General features: G+C 35.5%; 1 protein-coding gene across 1 annotated transcript; it reads left to right on the top strand.

The window, feature by feature from the left end:
• The first annotated feature begins 345 nt into the window (after nucleotides 1-345).
• On the top strand, nucleotides 346-11,438 carry LOC135103588 (O-phosphoseryl-tRNA(Sec) selenium transferase-like). Its single transcript, XM_064010053.1, has 11 exons — nucleotides 346-488; nucleotides 1,040-1,155; nucleotides 1,748-1,877; nucleotides 2,472-2,615; nucleotides 3,495-3,653; nucleotides 4,270-4,433; nucleotides 5,067-5,167; nucleotides 7,162-7,283; nucleotides 7,638-7,823; nucleotides 7,928-8,050; nucleotides 9,398-11,438. Exons 2-11 carry the CDS (start codon nucleotides 1,042-1,044, stop codon nucleotides 9,574-9,576), a joined length of 1,422 nt encoding a protein of 473 aa, XP_063866123.1. The 5' UTR covers nucleotides 346-488; nucleotides 1,040-1,041; the 3' UTR covers nucleotides 9,577-11,438.
• Nucleotides 11,439-18,962: the final 7,524 nt, after the last annotated feature.

Genomic DNA, 18,962 nt, shown 5'->3' on the forward strand with positions numbered 1-18,962 from the left:
TAAATCCTGCATATGTATATTTTTGCATATACATTCCCTATTTTGATTGCTTGCAACTGTTCGATTTCCTGCAAGATACATTTCCTGTTTTGATTGCTTACAACTTCGATTTCCTGCAAGAAGTTATGATATTTTATGCCCCTCCTCCCTCTTTTTTTTCCCCCTTCTCTTTTTTTTTTATAAGCTATTTAAATCATTGTGATAAATTGGTGTAGATTTCCCTGTATGTTATTGTTTTTATAATTTAGTATGAATAAAAAAAAGGCGTAGGATAGAAATGTCATTATTATTATTATTATTATTATTATTATTATTATTATTATTATTATTATAAGCGTACCGATCAAGGCCGATAGACATACACACACACATACACAGATGCTGCGTGGTGGTGGTTTGCGAGTTGACAGCCGACAAGAGGACACTGCTATCTTGTAGTTGTTGTCACACGTCAGCTTAGCCAAGACAAGCCACAGGACCAACCTCAGGTAAGCAGGGGTAGGTGGCACTGTAGGTGGAATTATAGATGGACCTTTATTTGTCAAAACCTGGCTGAAGAAGGTTCCTAGAGATGAGAATGCCGGGCAGTGTGCGAGCTGTACCATGGGTGTTTATGTATGTTGATGACTTGATATTGTGTGTATAGGTGCTTACATAAATCTTCTTCAAGAGGTTATTGAGGCCATAATTCCATCTCTGCAGTTATATTATAAAAATCAGATTTATTTATTTTAGGAACATTCAAATTCATACAATTTAGACGATGTCGGCAAACATTTGTTCACACAGTGTCATGAATGAGTGAAGCATCATAATAGGCAAAAATTGGCTTATTATCGGTAAATGGAACAAACCTAATAAGAATGTAGTAGATGTACAAATTGTTCAGGAGGAGGCTGGATAAAATTATGGAACAGCTGCCTTGTGTAAACCAGCTGGCCTTTTGCAGATGCCTTTATTACCTTGTGTTCTTACATCACAATGTTGATAAAGATGCTGTAATTTTCGAGTATTTAGCTTCTCTATCCCCACATGGCAGAAATGGATGCAGAGTCTTTAAGGTTGGCAGAACGCTTTCTCCCATCAACTTATCTAAAGCAGGCACGGGATGCTGACATTTCACGACGAAGCAGGATACACCAGCTACTAGAAAAGGTAAGGTTTTGAAGCTGAAGTCTACTTCATGTTAACTGGAGTAGAATATGTGATATTAACCATACAAACCTTTGTTTAGTAAACTATGTTCATACTGTGAATAAAGAAAGATGGGTGAATTATAAATTAAGCAGTGCAATTGCCAGAGTGTAACTTTTGTATATGTTGTTGAAATAAATTATAATTTTTTTTTTGTTAATTTCTTATTTTCTTTTATTTGTTTTATGTTATTTTTTGAAGTACTGTATTCTTGTATATGGGAGCATTATGATTATATCACAGGATCACAGAAAGAGTGTCTGCAGTAATAACAAGAACCTTACCTAAGAAGGAGTACAAGCATCAAAATAACAGTACAACAATTATTTCTACAGTTATTCCAAACACTGTATGCCTCAATTTTTATACCTGCCCTAGAAATATTCAGTTGCTTTATGATGTTGGAGATACTAAGATAATGCAATTTACAGATGCTTGAAGTGAGGGAGAATAGTTGTCATACAAACACAGGTGATACTGGGGAGGGTATTCTCTTTTCTTTTTATACAGACCTTCATTTATAAAATACTTGACTTCACCATCCTTCATTCAGCGGAAGTGTCCAGATGAAGGTTGGGATGACCAGACAATTGAAGGTTTGTTAGTTGACTTGTCCAAAATGGACAGCAACAACTTCCCAGCCAATTGTGGGGTTGGAGAGCGGGAATCTCGCATCTTTTCAGGTAAACAGGAAGCTCTTGATTTCTTATAAAAATTCTCATTTTATCTTTTGTAACTCCGCTTGTTTACAAATTGCATTAGAGGAATAAGGATTTGTGATTGAGAGTGATGAACATCAGGACTGTGAGTTATTATTTTGAAAGTTTAAAAACAAAATGGAGATATACAGCGTTCGGCATAAAAATTAACTTGCTGAATATGAAATATCCAACAATCACATAATAAATGTAAATTGTTCTATACATGCATCTGTTTATTGAATACACCACCATATTAATTTCAAAGGTTTGTTAAAGAAAGTGATTTATACAATTTATTCTACAAATATTTTATATGAAAAGTGCATTTCAGTTTTTTCCACAGATTATATATAAGAGTGTTCATATTTATGGTGAGAGAAAACAGGATTGCATGTTTCACCTCTATATCACAAATGTATCAACACTGAAATGCTGCCCTAAGACTTGTTGTTTGGTGGAGGTGCAGTCAGGATTGAAACAGCTGTTCCATAAGACTAAAAAAACATTATTTTTTTTAAGTTAAGTGAAAGAGAAATTAGTAAACTAAGTGATCTTAGGAAGAATTACTTGACTCAGGTCTGGTGGCCCAGCGACATTACAGGCTGGGGCATGGCATAGGTCGTTCTGGGGACATTTCTGAGGTCCAACCCAAAGCTGCAGGATCAAGTCTCCTCAACAAGCTGACTAATGCTATGGTTCTTGACCTCATAAGGAGGATTGGTAAGCTAATTGTTCTTTTCATATCAAACATTGCTCTGCTGCTGTAATGACCACAGTGTGTGGGGCTCCATGACCTAGTATGAAGTGCTATCTCATCCAATAAACTTTTCATGTGACTAATATTTATCACCTACCTCTTGTGCTGAATGAAAAATAGTGTGAACTTGGTAATATATGAAGATGTGAATTTGTGTTGCAAATCCTAGTTTTTGTTGATATACTGTAAGTTGTTTACTAGAAAAGTTATGAGACTTTTTTTTCTAAAGCATTCTTTGTCTTGTATGTGTAGTTTGCAATTTACAGTTTAGTAACATTGTGTCATATTCCATGCATAAAAACACAGAAAGAAAAGTATAAGGTTATAAATTGACAAAAATGAATAATTAAGCACTTGCATCTTGTTTTGTGATGGAAAAAAAATTGTAGGAGAAAGGTGTTATAGTCCCTTATTGCTTTCTCTTTTAATCCCCTTCTATGATAAAAGTAATAATAAGAAACTTGTTTTTTTAAGATTCCATCTTTGAGAGAAAATTGTGTCACATTATTTTTTGTACATGTCTATGGAGAAATTTTCAATAAATTTGGGGATATATAACTTTTAAAGATTATTACATAAGAGGGAATAGTTGATAGTGAATAAATGAATGTCTGTTCCCTTGTGTCTCTCTCTCTCTCTCTCTCTCTCTCTCTCTCTCTCTCTCTCTCTCTCTCTCTCTCTCTCTCTCTCTCTCTCTCTCTCTCTCTCTCTCTCTCTCTCTCTCTCTCTCTCTCTCTCTCTCTCTCTCTCTCTCTCTGGTATGTATTCAATGCATGGTCCCCATCCCCATGATGTGCATATTTCTCTTTCTTTGTTTAAGCCTTCAACCTACTCTGGCTTAGGAATCCGAGGGACCCAGGCCTGTTTGGTGATGCCGATGGCCACAGGGATGACTGTGATGATGACTCTTTTGTCCCTCCGAGAGTCTCGACCCCAGGCCAAGTATGTCCTCTGGCCAAGGATTGATCAGAAGTCTTGCCTGAAGGCCATTGTTACTGCAGGTAAGTGCTAAATATTCTTTCTTGTGGAATTTGCAGAATAAGGGATTCAACACTAGTGAGTTAATTTGTAACAAACATGTTTTTTCTCAATATATATTTTCATCTATAAGGAGAACTGTTATCATGTATCAGTAAATAAAGGTCCTTAAAATTATTTGGTATTCAGAATTAAATTTCATCATGTAGGCTTGAGTTTAAACTGTAGCAGTCCTGCCACTCCCTTCATGTTCTTGTATAGTGCTGACCCATTTTATGTTTTTTTTGTATTCCTTTAAATGTAAACATGGGGAACTCTAAACCAAAATGGAGAATGAATGAACATATATCACTTTGCCGTACATTTCCTTGGGTTGAGTGTGTAGAATGTAATTACAATGGAAGACAATTATGTAAATTAATGTTTCTAACTAAACATTATTATTCCCTGAAGCATCATGTTAATGCAGAGGTTATGTTCATGTCATGCATTTTATATATATATATATATATATATATATATATATATATTGTAGTATCTTATGAACATATAATGAAAGGAATGTTGAAATAGTGATAAATGTGTAGTACTTGTGATGCTGTGTGTTGCTTTTGATGATGGGTGTCATATGGTCACCAGGCTACCAAGTTGTGGTGATAGAAAATGTCCTGGAAGGGGATGAGCTGAGGACAGATGTGCCAGCTCTGAAGGAGAAGGTGTCCACCCTCAGTCCAGAAAATGTGGCAGCCATTCTCACCACCACCAGTTGCTTTGCTCCCCGAGGTGTGGACCGCTTAGAAGAGGTACTGTGTTCTATATTTTTCTGTTCTCAATAGAAGATTATGATCTTGATATGTTACTGGCCCAAGGTGGATATTATATTTTTGTATAGTTATTTTATTAATCTGATTCATTTGGTTGTCATATATTAATAAACTGCATTGTGATACTCTGATATATGTTGGCTAGATAATGAATGAATGGTGAAGAGAATATTTTTAAGTATTTTTGGAAGCTAGATATGGGAGTGTAAAAGGAGACAGATTCCAAAAATACTTAAAAATATTCTCTTCACCATTCATTCATTATCTAGCCAATGTATATCAGAGTATCACAATGCAGTTTATTAATATATGACAACCAAATGAATCAGATTAATAAAATAACTATACAAAAATATAATATCCACCTTAGGCCAGTGACATATCAAGATCATAATCTTCTAATAATGGATTTAAAAGAACTACTGAATGTTAAAGTGGGGAATAAAGTAAAGTAAACTTGAATACATGAAATATAATGCACTCTGTTTTACTTTGAAATATATGTTGTCTTGCCATGTTATGAATTTTTAATGTCAGAATGATGTATCAATGACAGAGTAGTATTTTACTTGGCAGTCTTACCTAACTAGTGCACAAATTTTAATACTCAAGGTTGCCAAGATCTGCAAGGAACATGACATTCCACACATAGTGAACAATGCTTATGGTCTTCAGTCAACAAAATGTCTTCATCACATACAACAAGCTGGAAGGTAGGAACAATTAAAAATTTGTGAAAAAAAAAAAAAAAAAAAAAACACTTGGATGGCCCTTCAAGTATTACTGAAATATGAAATATTTGTTAATAACAGGTAAACAGAACATGGGTGTAAGGGTAGAGGCCTGTGAATCTCTCATTCAAAAACTTAACCATTCTCATAGGATGAAAAGGAAATCTTAAGTATTATATTATTTAATCCCTAATATTATCTTTTCTTTGTCATGGAGATTTTGAATGCAAATGCCTTAATACCCTTTGGTTTAGTAAAAGACATGAGGGTGGTAGGCTGGTATTGCTGTCTTTCCTGTCTGCTATACTGAGTAGTTTTAATATAAACTTTCACCTATTATATGCATTTGGGGGTTTGTCTTTGTGTGAACTAGATTTTTATGTAACTAGTCTCAGTAATACCTTGAGTGAAGTTTCTGACACCCTAATGCATCCCACTGGATAATTCATTCTCTTGTCATGTTGTATTGGTCATCAGGACCTTAAGCAAGACTTATTCACACTGTTTCAGGCATCATGGTTGCACCAGTGCTACTGCTTGAGTAAACCCTGACATGACAAATACTTGAAATGGAAAACAGGAGGAGGCAAACCAAAGAAAGAGTTCTGATTCCATAAAGTCACTGTTTTATAACATGTAGGGTAAACAGTTTGGGGTCTTAATGCTATTTTCAAAGGCCATGATAATGAGTTTGTGAGTTCTCGTGCTTTTGGAATGCAGAGATACTGAGACAGGAAGTGTAACTGTTGAGAATTTGCAATATCCATGCAATGATGTTGATAGTAATAATAATAATAATAATAATAATATTAATAATAATAATAATAATATGGAATAAAGATTCTCTTCTGCAGCTGCTCCCATGTTCACATTGGGCTGCTGTTCCTTGCTAATCTCCATAAGGCTCTGTCTTCCACCATCTCTCCACTCAACCCTTTCTCCCTCAGGTTCTCTCCTATGTAATTCTTCCATTGCTTCTTCAGCCTGTCTCATTATCTTCTCCCTTTTATTTCCATATCTAGTATTCTTCTGCCGGCATACTGTTCCTCTCTTTTAAATATGACCAAATCATTGCATTCTCCTCTGTTGTAGTTTCTTTGTCACTCCTGTTACTTTGGTTTCTCCTCTTACTAAATTATTTTTCACTTTTTCCTTCTTGGTCACACCAAGCATCCACTTTAACTTTCTTATCTCAGCAGCCTCCAGCTTCTCTTCCTGTGATTTCTTTATTGGTCACAATTCAGCATCATATGTCATTGCTGGCCTCACCAATGACTTAAAAACTTTACCTTTTACTCTGACACTAATTTTGTGGTCACAGAGCACTCCAGTCATTCTTTTCTAAATTTTCCACCCAAACTGGATACAGTGGTTAACCTCTACATTCAGGTTGCCACCTGTTGATATATGAGAGCCCAAGTATCAAAATTCCTTGACACTTTAACTTTCTATCCTGCATCAATACTTCATCCTCTATTGTCCATTAAAGCATAGATACTTGGTCTTCTCCCTGCTAACCCTAAACCTCTTTCCTCCAGTGCACTTCTCCAACATTTCAACTTTCTCTCTACACAATCCTAACTTTCATCCACCACAACAATGTCATCTGCAAACAGCATGGTGCATGGTGCCTTCTCCTTAATATTTTCAACAATTCCATCCATGAAGAGGTTTAATAGATAGGGGCTCAGAGAGGACCCCTGATGGAGACCAACTCTCCCTGGGAATTCCTCTGCTGTTGCCACACTGCTCCTCACCCTAAACCTTGCATTTTTGTATGTGTCCTGGATCACTCTTAACATAGTTTTCTGCTGCTCCTTTCCTTCTCATACTTTTCCAAACTTTGTGGTGTGGCACCCTATTGTATGCTTTTTCCAAATCTATGAAAATAAGGTGCAACTCTTTATGTTTCTCCCCATACTTATCTAGCAATTGTCTCAGAGTAGTAACAACTATAAATGATAATTCAATACCAGAGTTGGGCGTGTGGATGCATTCATCCAGAGCACAGACAAGAACTTTATGGTTCCAGTGGGAGGAGCTGTTGTAGCTGGGTTTGATGCTCAGTTTATAGAACACATTGGCAAAATGTATCCTGGTGAGTATTTAAAGAATGCATGAATGGTATTATAAGTACCTGGTACAGATATCCTTTTAGATAAATTTAATATGTTTAGGTATTCCAGCTGTTGAGATATATTTCCTTAGTTTAGATCACTTACTGTTATTTGACTTGTCAAGGTTTATATTTATACTTTTTTTATTTCCTCCTCATTTTCTTATCAAGAGATTGATGGTAATAGATATTTACTGTAGAGAACTGTGTAATGTTAATGGAAATGTATATGTGAATCTTTTTACTTTACATGAATATTGTTTTTTCCTTAGATTTAGAGAGTTTGCTTTTTTTCTCTCATTTACATAGCCATGTACCAGTTTTCTACTTCACCAGGACGAGCATCAGTGAGCCCAGTGTTGGACCTGTTCATTACTTTACTGTCCATGGGAGTGCAGGGTTACACTTCCCTCATGACCCAGCGTTCAGAACACATGGACTACCTGCGGACAAGACTGGAAGAAGTGGCTAACGGCTTCGATTTACAGTTACTCCTAACCAAAAATAATCCAATTTCCATGGGTGAGTATATAAAAAAAAAAAAAAAAAAAAAACTTATGGTTTTATTGAATTTCCTTTGGTTATTCTTTCATCTTTTACATCTTTCTCTTCCATGCTTTTTCCAGGGCTTACCATTCCTAAGGGTGTTGGGACAGAATTAGGTTCTCAGCTTTTCCTAAGAGGTGTGTCAGGAGTCAGAGTGGTGACTCCCAACCAGATCAAAACAATAGCTGGTGTTACACTTAAAGGTCAGTTTGAATTATGTGTTGTTATGGTTGTATAAAATATGTTTTTATGATTTAGTGACTAGTTTTTTTGTTTTCTTTTCTTTCTTTCCCTTAATTTAGTTATAGTGAATTTCATGTCAAAGCATTAAGGAAAATAGCATTGGCCATATATATATATATATATATTGGAACCTTGGTTATCAGATGTCTCCCTTTCCGAAGAACTTGGTTTTCGAACAAAAATTTTAACTTGTAATTGGTTCATTTGCCATACCATAATTCAGTTTTCAAACAAAGTTACATGATTTCAAGTACTATAAGACCTAGCAAAAACTGCCATTTATTACTAATTTATAGTTTCTGTAAATATTTTCTTCATTTTTATGTATTTGGAGGATAGACACAGAGTAAGACAGTAATTGGATCTGAAATAAGCTAAATGTGATCCTATTGAAGAACCTCAATGTAAACAAATAAGGTTTGGCACTTGGGAGTAATCCTGAGCCTCCTGTGGCTCTCTCTATAACTCACAGTGCCATCACTATTGTACAACTGCATTTTCCCAGTAGCTTTTCCCAGCTGCAAGATGTCTAAGTGTCATGATCACCTTCATTTTGACGGTGAGTGGGTTGCTCTCAGTGTCTCTGTAAGGCTTCCTCACTTGATTGGTGACAAAGAGAATGCCTGCATGATCTAAACAATATCTTTTAATGAGTTCTGTGTCATGAAGTTAATTCATTACATCCTTTCTGGATAAGAAATTTTTAAGCTGGAGATGTTGTGGAGTGGTCATCTTAGCAGTGGGAGCATCTGTCATTAACTGCTAAGACACAGTGGACAGGTGTCTAGGAAGGGATTAATCTATTTTACATTGATTCCTATGGGGAAAATTGTTTTGACTTTTTAACGTTTTGGATTTCAAATGGCATTTAGGAACTAATTAAGTTCGAAAACCGAGGTTCTACTATATATATATATATATATATATATATATATATATATATATATATATATATATATATATATATATATATATATATATATATATATATATATATATATATACTCGTATATATATAATCTTATAAATACTGATTTAGGATGATTTCAAAATATCCCAAAGTAAAGTAAAGTATATAGCATAATTGGTATTTTGCAGACAAAAAATAAAATCAGAGACTGGTCATTAAGACTAATAGTTTTTTGCCCTTATTTGTTTAGTTACATCAGGCACCATGTATCTCTAATAGAATTTCATAGAGAAGGAACTGAGTCTGTTTCAGAAGAACTGGAAGACCATTTTCTTAAAATTTAGCTTCATATTTGTCATTTTCATCATCATCATGATGTCTTGTCTGCTATCCACAGGTTGGGGTGCCCATCATCCAAACTATCCACATGGGTATTTGACTGCTGCTGCTGCCCTAGGGATGACCAAAGCAGATGTAGACACTTTTATGGGTAGGCTTGAGAAATGTCTTAAGAAAATTAGCAGTAAATTAAGGGAAAGAGGAGCAGAAGATGATAATGGAGTTGAGAGTCAGTAGAGTAGTTGATGAAAGCAGATGTAGATTGTTGAGAATTAGCACACGTATCCTGTAAGTCAAGGTATATACATCAGGATATGATAGTTCAAGTAATTTTAAGTTAAAAATACTCTATACACATATGCTGTCTTACTTTATTTTGCAAGAAATTAATGTGTAATTTGTGTGTTGTGGGAGCCACTCTTCTGGATGGTTCTCTGCTTCTTTCCTTCCTGCTTGGCTTTGCTACTCAAGTGGCACCAAGCAGCACGAAGTGATAATTATTTTGTGTACGATCAACGCAATCAAATCCTTACATGAAACAGCAAATGACAGATTAAATTTTTGTATATGTCAGTAAAGAAAATGCACAGGTAACACAGTAATAAAGTGGTTATTAAGTGCTATTTCTTAAACATACATTGCAATTCACTGCAGTTGTCATCCCCTTCAACAGTCAATCAGTTGACTGCCAAAGTGCATCTTTTTGCTACTGTGAAAATGCCTTTCACATGCAACGACATTGATTATTCAGACATGATATTCATGTACAGATTCTATAATGGGAATGCCTGGGCTGCAGTAGCAAAATACAAATGTAGGTACTCAGACAGAAGATTCCCAGATATTGGAGTATTCTACAGAGTGTATCAGCATCTCTGTGAGAGAGGATGTTTCCCTGGTACTTCTGCAGCAGCTGAACATGTTGGAGCAGATCAAGATGGTATTGTCAAGGTGACAGTAACAAGCCCCACTATCAGTAGTACCAGTACAAGATTACAAAAACAAATACACAAATACATAAAGGGGCAAAATTCATAAAACGTAGCACAATTTGACATAACTTAGAAAGAATATTGTATAATCTAAAGGGATGATTACAGGTGTGGCAGAAACACCGGGCTGTCATCATCAAGCTGGTGAGTTGCCACATGTATTTAAAATATTGCACTTGACAGCTAATTGCTGTGTTACAGGTACATTTTATTCACTGACATACAAAAATTTAATCTCATTTGCTAACTGTTTCCTGTAAGGGTTTGACTGCAAAGATTGCACACAAAAAATTATCCCTTTATGTTGTGTGGCACCACTTGAGTAGTGAGCCGAGTAGGTAGGGAGACAGAGGACCAGGCGAGCAGTTTCTGAAACACACAACTTACGCATTAATTTCTCACAAAATTAAGCAAAACACACCGCATATGTATATAGAGTAATTTCATCTTAGAATTACTTGAACTATCATATCCTGAGGTATATAACTTGTAAGACACCCTGTATTGGAAGAGATAATTCTTTTATTATTTATTTTTATACATCACATCTATCCAGTGATGACTACTTAAAGTGAAGTAAAAAAAAAAAAAAAAAAAAAAAAGTATATATATATATATATATATATATATATATATATATATATATATATATATATATATATATATATATATATATATATATATATAAACACACACACACACACACCATATTTGACAACATGTAAGATGCACCTTTTTCATAAAAAATAGCTCAAAAAATCACCCTTCATCTTATATGTAAATGTGAGGCCTCCTGTAGATTTAATTTTGTAATTTCCTTCACCTGTACACCTGAAGATCTACACTACCGTATTATAGGCAAGGGTGCTATATCATGTTTTTTAACCATAATATTATGTAAGGAAATGTTGAAAGTGAAAACGCAGCTCTGTTCAAGTGTGTTATCGACATCTTGGCAGCTGGGTTTTGTTCTTTGTCTCGCCTCTGTGAGTGGGCCACTACTTCTGTTTTATTATTACAATCATGTAGGATATTTTTACTATTGGGATTGCTTGCTTTTTGTTCAGTTGTACTGCTAGCTTCCTTTAATTAAATGCATATAAAACCTTTTTTTTCCTGAATATGCCTTGCTGAAATAGTGGTGCATCTTATATGCCTGTGCATCTTATATGCCATCAAGTACAGTATATATATATATATATATATATATATATATATATATATATATATATATATATATATATATATATATATATATATATATATATATATATATATATATATATATATATATATAACACACACACACTGGAACCTCAGTTACTGAACATCTCCCTTTCCAAATAACTTGGTTTTCAAGCAAGTTTAATTCATAATTGCTTCAGTAGCTGTACCATAATTTTGTTTTTAAACAAAATTACTTGATTTCAAATACTACAAGATGCAGCAAAAGCTGCCATTTATTACTAACTTATAGTTTTTATAAATACTGTATTTGACGGCTTATAAGATGCGCCTTTTTTCCAAAAAAAACAATCTCAGAAAATGAGCCTGTATCTTACAAGGCCAAGGTTCAGCTTTGGGATGGTGGCTAGTCATAAGTCTATGGCAACTGTGGCCCTTAAATCAAACCCCAAACATCTTCGCACATGTAAACAAAGTGATGATTGTTTCTACACCACAAAAACAACTCTTTTTTTGCAAAATGACAATGTATAACAGGTTGTACTTATTGGTAATTCACATAAAATAACACCAGTCAGGAAGAAATTAAATGATGATGCTTACATTGCATGTACCAAAACAAATTCGCTGTCAGTTATGCACCAAACCTGGCAACGCGCAAGATTTACTGTGTTCCTTAGGTAAGACACCTTCATGCAACTGAAATTGTGCCTATCTTTTAACATTCTTACCATGCATACATGTTCAACAAACCTAACTCAAAGCTAATGAGAAACTTGTCTTTTTAGAAAATTGCATACTATTTAACAAAACAAAAAGATTTTATAACTCAAGAGAGCGTCACAAGGTAGGGCACCTTGTGGTGATGGTCTGCACAGTATTCATGCAATACGGTTTATACAGTACTGTTTAAAATTTCCAGATTATATTAACCCAACATAATGGAGTCACAGAAACAACATGCATACACAATTGCCTATAAGTTACAAATGATAAAATTTGCCAAGGAAAAATATTAGGATCTAATAAGGATCTGAATACATATGAGAGGACTTCAAATGTCAGGTTAAGCCCTTCACTTTATATTCAGAGCTTAAACCAGCTTATTTATTTATTTATTTATTTTTTTTCCCAATGCCTGGTCAAATTGAGGTGCATCTTATAAGCCCCTCTTATAAGCATCTTCTAAGCCATCAAATATGGTATTTCCTTCATTTTTATATATTTGGAGGAGAGACATAGGATAAGACAGTAATTGAATCTTTGAAATATGTTAAATGTGATCCTGTTGAAGAATTCCTTGATGTAAACATACAAGATTAGGTGCTCATGAACAATCTTGAGCTTCCTGTGGTTCTTTCTATGACCCACAATGCCATCACTACTGTACAACTGCATTTTCCCAGTAGCTTTTTTTCCCATCAGCAAGATGTCTAAGTGTTATGATCACCTTCATTTTGGCAGTGAGTGGGTTGCCTCTCCTTATGTCACTCTGTAAGGCTTCCCTCACTTGATTGGTGACAAAGAGAATGCCTGCATGATCTAAACAATATCTTTTGATGAGTTCTGTGTCATGAAGTTAATTCATTGCATCCTTTCTGGATAAAAATTTTTTAAGCTGGAGATGTTGTGGAGTGGTCATCTTAGCAGTGGGAGCATCTGTCATTACCTGCTAAGACACGGTGGACGGGTGTCTAAGAAGGGATTAATCTAGTTTACATTGATTCCTATGGGGAAAATTGTTTTGACTTTTTAACATTTTGGATTTTGAATGGTATTCAGGAAAGAATTAAGTTCGAAAACTGAGGTTTCACTTTATATGTGAACAGTGGTACCTCGACTTACAAGTGCCCCAACTTATGAGTTTTTTTGAAATATGAGCTGTTGCTTGAATGATTTTTTGTTTTGAGTTGCCAACCATAATCCGAGATACAAGTGAGCTTCTGCTACACTGCCTCTCGTTGGCACAGCAAGCACCACAACATCTGCCCAGTATTTTTTGTCTCACTCATTCACTTCACTTGTTTTTATATATTTGTTATTTATGAATACATTTTATTACAGTAAACCATTGATATAACGAACACATATGGAGAGAGAGAGAGAGAGAGAGAGAGAGAGAGAGAGAGAGAGAGAGAGAGAGAGAGAGAGAGAGAGAGAGAGAGAGAGAGAGAGAGAGAGAGAGAGAGAGAGAGAGAGAGATATGAATAGTGGCTGTGTGACAACCAGTTAGTGATCCTGACAATAGCCAATGATTTGACACTTTCCTTCCCCACCTCTTTCTCTCTCTCTCTCTCTCTCTCTCTCTCTCTCTCTCTCTCTCTCTCTCTCTCTCTCTCTCTCTCTCTCTCTCTCTCTCTCCTCTCTCTCTCTCCTCTCTCTCTCTCTCTCTCTCTCTCTCTCTCTCTCTCTCTCTTACTTTCAGATAGATTAACATGCACAAACACACACACACACACACGCACACACGCAGAGAGAGAGAGAGAGAGAGAGAGAGAGAGAGAGAGAGAGAGAGAGAGAGAGAGAGAGAGAGAGAGAGAGAGAGAGAGAGAGAGAGAGAGAGAGAGAGAGAGAGAGAGAGAGAAATACATCTTTGCCCAATGTCACGGTTATTCACTGGCTGTCACACAGCCACAGTTCATCTCTCAAACATGCAGTTGATTGTATGTCAGCCAGCTCTCCTGCATTTTAAGATCTAGGATGTTCATAAAGCAAGCATGTAATAATTTTGAAATATGCTGTAATTTATGAACAATTTCTTGAAATAAAATGAGCCTTAAACTGGTTGTTATACTAGAAATTCAGTAAACAGATGTTTGTTATATCAACAGTTTACTGTATTTAAAAACATGTAATGAAAAAATTTGGGTGTTTTTTTGGGAGCTGGAATTGATTAATGGCATTTCAATTAATTTCAATGGGGAAAATTGATTTGACAAATGAGCAGATTGAGTTACAAGCTCTGTTATGGAACAAATTCAACTCGTAAGTCGAGGTACCACTATATATATATATATATATATATATATATATATATATATATATATATATATATATATATATATATATATATATATATATTCCAGTCTGTTCTGCTTCCTTCTTGTTTTGTGGTCAGAAGAGGACCTTGCCCTCTGTAATGTAGGAACATAGTATATTCTAAATCTTCATGCCTCAGGGATGACAAGTCTAATGGTATAAGTTGTTTTTATATGTAGACAGTAAAAATGAAGTGAAAGTTTAATTTGATATGAAAACACAGTAAATCCTCTCTAGTTTGTACTAATTGGGTGAAGACCTGTGTCATATCAATTGAAAACCTAAATTGTCCATTGATTACTTGTGTGATGAATGCCCTGGTGTGGGAGTGCAGAGAGTGGGAGGCAGGTCAGGTGTACTGTTGTGCCTCAGTAGTCAGTATACAAGATACTCATAAAGGTCCTTCCTTTTTTCTTCTGTATTACTTTATGTAAAATCAGAATGTATCATTGTATTCAGGAGTAGCTTATTTATGAGAACATGTTTTATTTTATACTTGTTTTTATGATTGCTGTTAATATAAATTTACAGTAAAAAGGTGCATAAGCTGTAAATTTTTTCTCACTGACTTATATTTGCTATGATTACTTAGTTCTTACCCCATTAAGCTTTGAAAATTGCATTATGGTTATAGAATGACTCGTTAATTTGATGGTGTAAACCAGATTTACCTGTTTAGTTAGCTAAATAAAGAAACATGTTTTGTGAAGGAGGTGCAGTGATGATGAGAAAGTAAAGCTGCTGATGCCTTTGTCAAGCAAGCTTACTAATCAAACTGTGCCAAATGGGTGAAGTGGAATAAATTTTCATATAGGAACAGAGTACAGTACATATGAGGTGTCTTAGAGTCAGCAGGATGAAGCCACCAATTTTGCCAAGTTTCAAGAGGATGTGAATCCCTCCTGTGTATTCTGGTAATACAGTTAGAATGATGTCCAGCCCCCTTACCCCTCTACTGAGAGGTTGTAGTTGTATTTCTTTTATTACCCAGAAAATGTGGAATATGTATTCATGGTTCTCAATGAGAGTTGTAAAGATACATGGATTCCACCCACAGTCACTGTGCTGATCTCAAAGCCACAGCACCCACATGTCTAAAGTCATGTTCTGAAAAGTAATCACAGTATGTACATGCATAATATACCTTTTGTTGTACATGTACATATATTTGTATACTATGGATAAATTAAGCTTTTTTTTTTTTTCATTGGTTTGCATTAGGCTGTATATTGGTATATAATATATTGTTTTTTAATCATGTTTTGTGGAAGTAATTCATACACCAACTAAGTGCAGCTTTGCCCTTTTGGCTCTAGATGCCTCAGAATAGTAAGGCCTGGACAACTCATACCATTTTGAATTATAGAAAGTTGTTGAAAAATTTTAACTGGACCTAAAAACAGGCAGAACTTCCCGTATTTTAAATATATGGATCTGAATTAGAGATGGTTTACTGTATTGTGCTTTGTAGTAGTGGAACTTAGGTAATATTGTTCAGATGTGAACATGCTATTCCAGTGTATGGTCCTTTCTCATAAGGATTTGTGTGTGTGTGTGCGTTGGGTGCTCTGCATTTGGGTGTTCCATTATTCATTATCCCTTTCACACAAGCATCTACTAACATGCATTTCACTGTACCATCATCTTCAAGATGGTAAAATGGTGAAATATGATTTACCTCTTAGTATCGTGCAAGTGACACTTGTATGAATAGTCCACTTGCCTCTAGCCACTGGATGTTGAATATCTTTGCTGACTTGGGTGTTCCTTTGATGTCATCTTGGGTGTTGATGCTCATGTGATCAGTCCCATTGAAGAGCTTGTGTTTATAGAATGCCACAACATCAAACATGTGGATGGTAATGCTCATGTGAAAGGAACCTAAGAGGTGATGCAACAGAGCAAATTTGAAAAGGGGCTTTGATTATGCCACTCGTGAAAACAGACAGCAGTAGTTCAACCATGTGAATATGGATGAGAATGATTGGTTTAAATATTTTGCACACTGAAGTCAAAGTTTGAGTGTCAAAAATTAAGATCAAATAAGGCATGGGACAGGGTTCTGAACAAATAGGACATGACAAATAAGGTAGCTTGGATAAATTTAATATAGGTAGGCATCAGTATTGTAGATCCTTTAGATCTTCTGTAGTGAACAAAATGTTATCTTCAAACCAATGGGGAGTTTTCAGAACTAATCCAACAGATGTCGTTGCTACTGCATGTCCCCTAGTAACATGAGCTAAAATACTGTTACTGTAAATCCCATGTGCATACAGATGCATAGAACATTGATCATTATGATACTTTGGAAATTCTGCATTGACTTTTAAATATCTCGTATGGATAATTCTGAGAGAAGTTGGTCAAAACAGAAATATTTTTTGTGATTTTTTAGTAATACTGTTGTCATTATTTCAAATGCGGCATATTACAAGTCTAAAATCTATTGATTTGAACAATGAAGAAGATAAAAATAAGACTATACTATATAGTATGACAACATACTCAGTAACATCATGATATGTGGATATAGTTATTTTCATGGGGATTTTAGCATTTTTTTCAGGAAGCGAGTGCAACATGGCAAAGTAATTGAACACCAAAACAAACATTTCTCATGACTGCTCTGACATATTGGGAGAGGAATACAGAAACCCACAGGTTCATGGAGTAGTGACATGGACACTGCAGCAGAAATTAACAGGTTGTCCAACTATGTGTTTGTTAACTTCAACTAAGGCAGGCCAGTCAGATGTTTGTTTTGGTGAGATATACAGCATTACTCTTGCCAGGATACTCAAATTGCCTATTTTCAATTAAAATTGTTGTTTCCAGATACAGTGGAACCTTGGTTACTGAACATCTTCCTTTCCAAATAACTCGGTTTTTGACACAGTTGCTTTGGTTGCAGTACCATAATTCAGTTTTTGAAGAAAGGTTTTTATTTCAAATATCACAAGATGTAGCAAAAGCTCCCATATATTACTAATTTATAGTTTCTATAAATATTTTCTTTGTTTTTATATATCTGGAGGAGAGATACAGAGGGTAAGACAGTCATTCAGTCTTTGAAATAAGTTAAATGTGATCCTGTTGAAGAACCTCGATGTAAACAAACAAGTTTCGTTGTTCAGGAGTAATCCCGAGCTTCCTGTGGCTCTCTCTATCACCCGTAATGCCATCACTACAGCACAACTGCATTCTCTCAGTAGCTTTTCCCAGCAGCAAGATGTCTAAAGTGTTATGATCACCTTCATTTTGGCAGTGAGTGGGTTGCTCCTCTCTGTGTCACTCTGTAAGGCTTCCCTCACATGATGGGTAACAAAGAGAATGTCTGTATTGTCTAAAGAATATCTTTTGATGAGTTTTGTGTCACTAAGTTCAATCAATACATTGTTTCTGGATAAAAAATTTCTAAGCTTGAGATGCTGTAGAGCGTCCATCTTAACAGTGGGAGCATCAGTCATTACCTGCTAAGAAATGGTGGATGGGTGTCTGAGAACAGATTAATCTGTTTTACATTGATTCCTATTGGGAAAATAGTTTTTGTTTTCAAACAATTTGGATTTTGAATGGCATTGAGGAACGAATTGAGTTTGAAAACTGATGTTCCACTGTACTAGGAAGTTGATATATGTAATTTGGAGCTTTAAGTGCTACAAACATGTCATCTTAATTTTTACTGTCATCTGCATTAATACGTTTCCGATCAATGGTGTACTTTTTTTTGGAAATCTGAAGATGATCAAATAAATCTAAATGCCAATTCACTAAAATGCTTTTGCTCATGAATACAATTTAATTTTACCTGTGTTATTACTTCTTTTTTCTATGTAGGAGGGACACTGGCCAAGGGCAACAAAAATCCAATAAAAAAAAAAAGCCCACTGAGATGCCAGTCCCAGAAAAGGGTCCAAAGTGGTAGTCAAAAATTGAAGGATAAGTGTCTTGAAACCCTGCTCTTGAAGGAATTAAAGTCATAGGAAGGTGGAAATACAGAAGCAGGCAGGGAGTACCTGAGTTTGCCAGAGAAAGGGATGAGTGATTGAGAATACTGGCTAACTCTTGCATTAGAGAGGTGGACAGAATAGGGGTGAGAGAAAGAAGAAAGTCTTGTGCAGCGAGGCCACGGAAGGAGGGGAGGCATGCAGTTAGCAGGATCAGAAGAACAGTTAGCATGAGAATAGCGGTAGAAGACAGCTAGAGATGCAACATTGCGGCGATGAGAGAGAAGCTGAAGACAGTCAGTTTGAGGAGAGGAGTTGAGATGAAAAGCTTTTGATTCCACCCTGTCTAGTAGAGCGGTATAAGTGGAACCCCCCCCCACCCAACATATGAAACATACTCCTTACATGGATGGATAAGACCCTTGTACAGAGTTAGCAGCTGGGGGATGAGAAAAAC

The sequence above is a fragment of the Scylla paramamosain genome, chromosome 9 (assembly GCF_035594125.1).
Source record: "Scylla paramamosain isolate STU-SP2022 chromosome 9, ASM3559412v1, whole genome shotgun sequence".
NCBI lineage: Eukaryota > Metazoa > Arthropoda > Malacostraca > Decapoda > Portunidae > Scylla > Scylla paramamosain.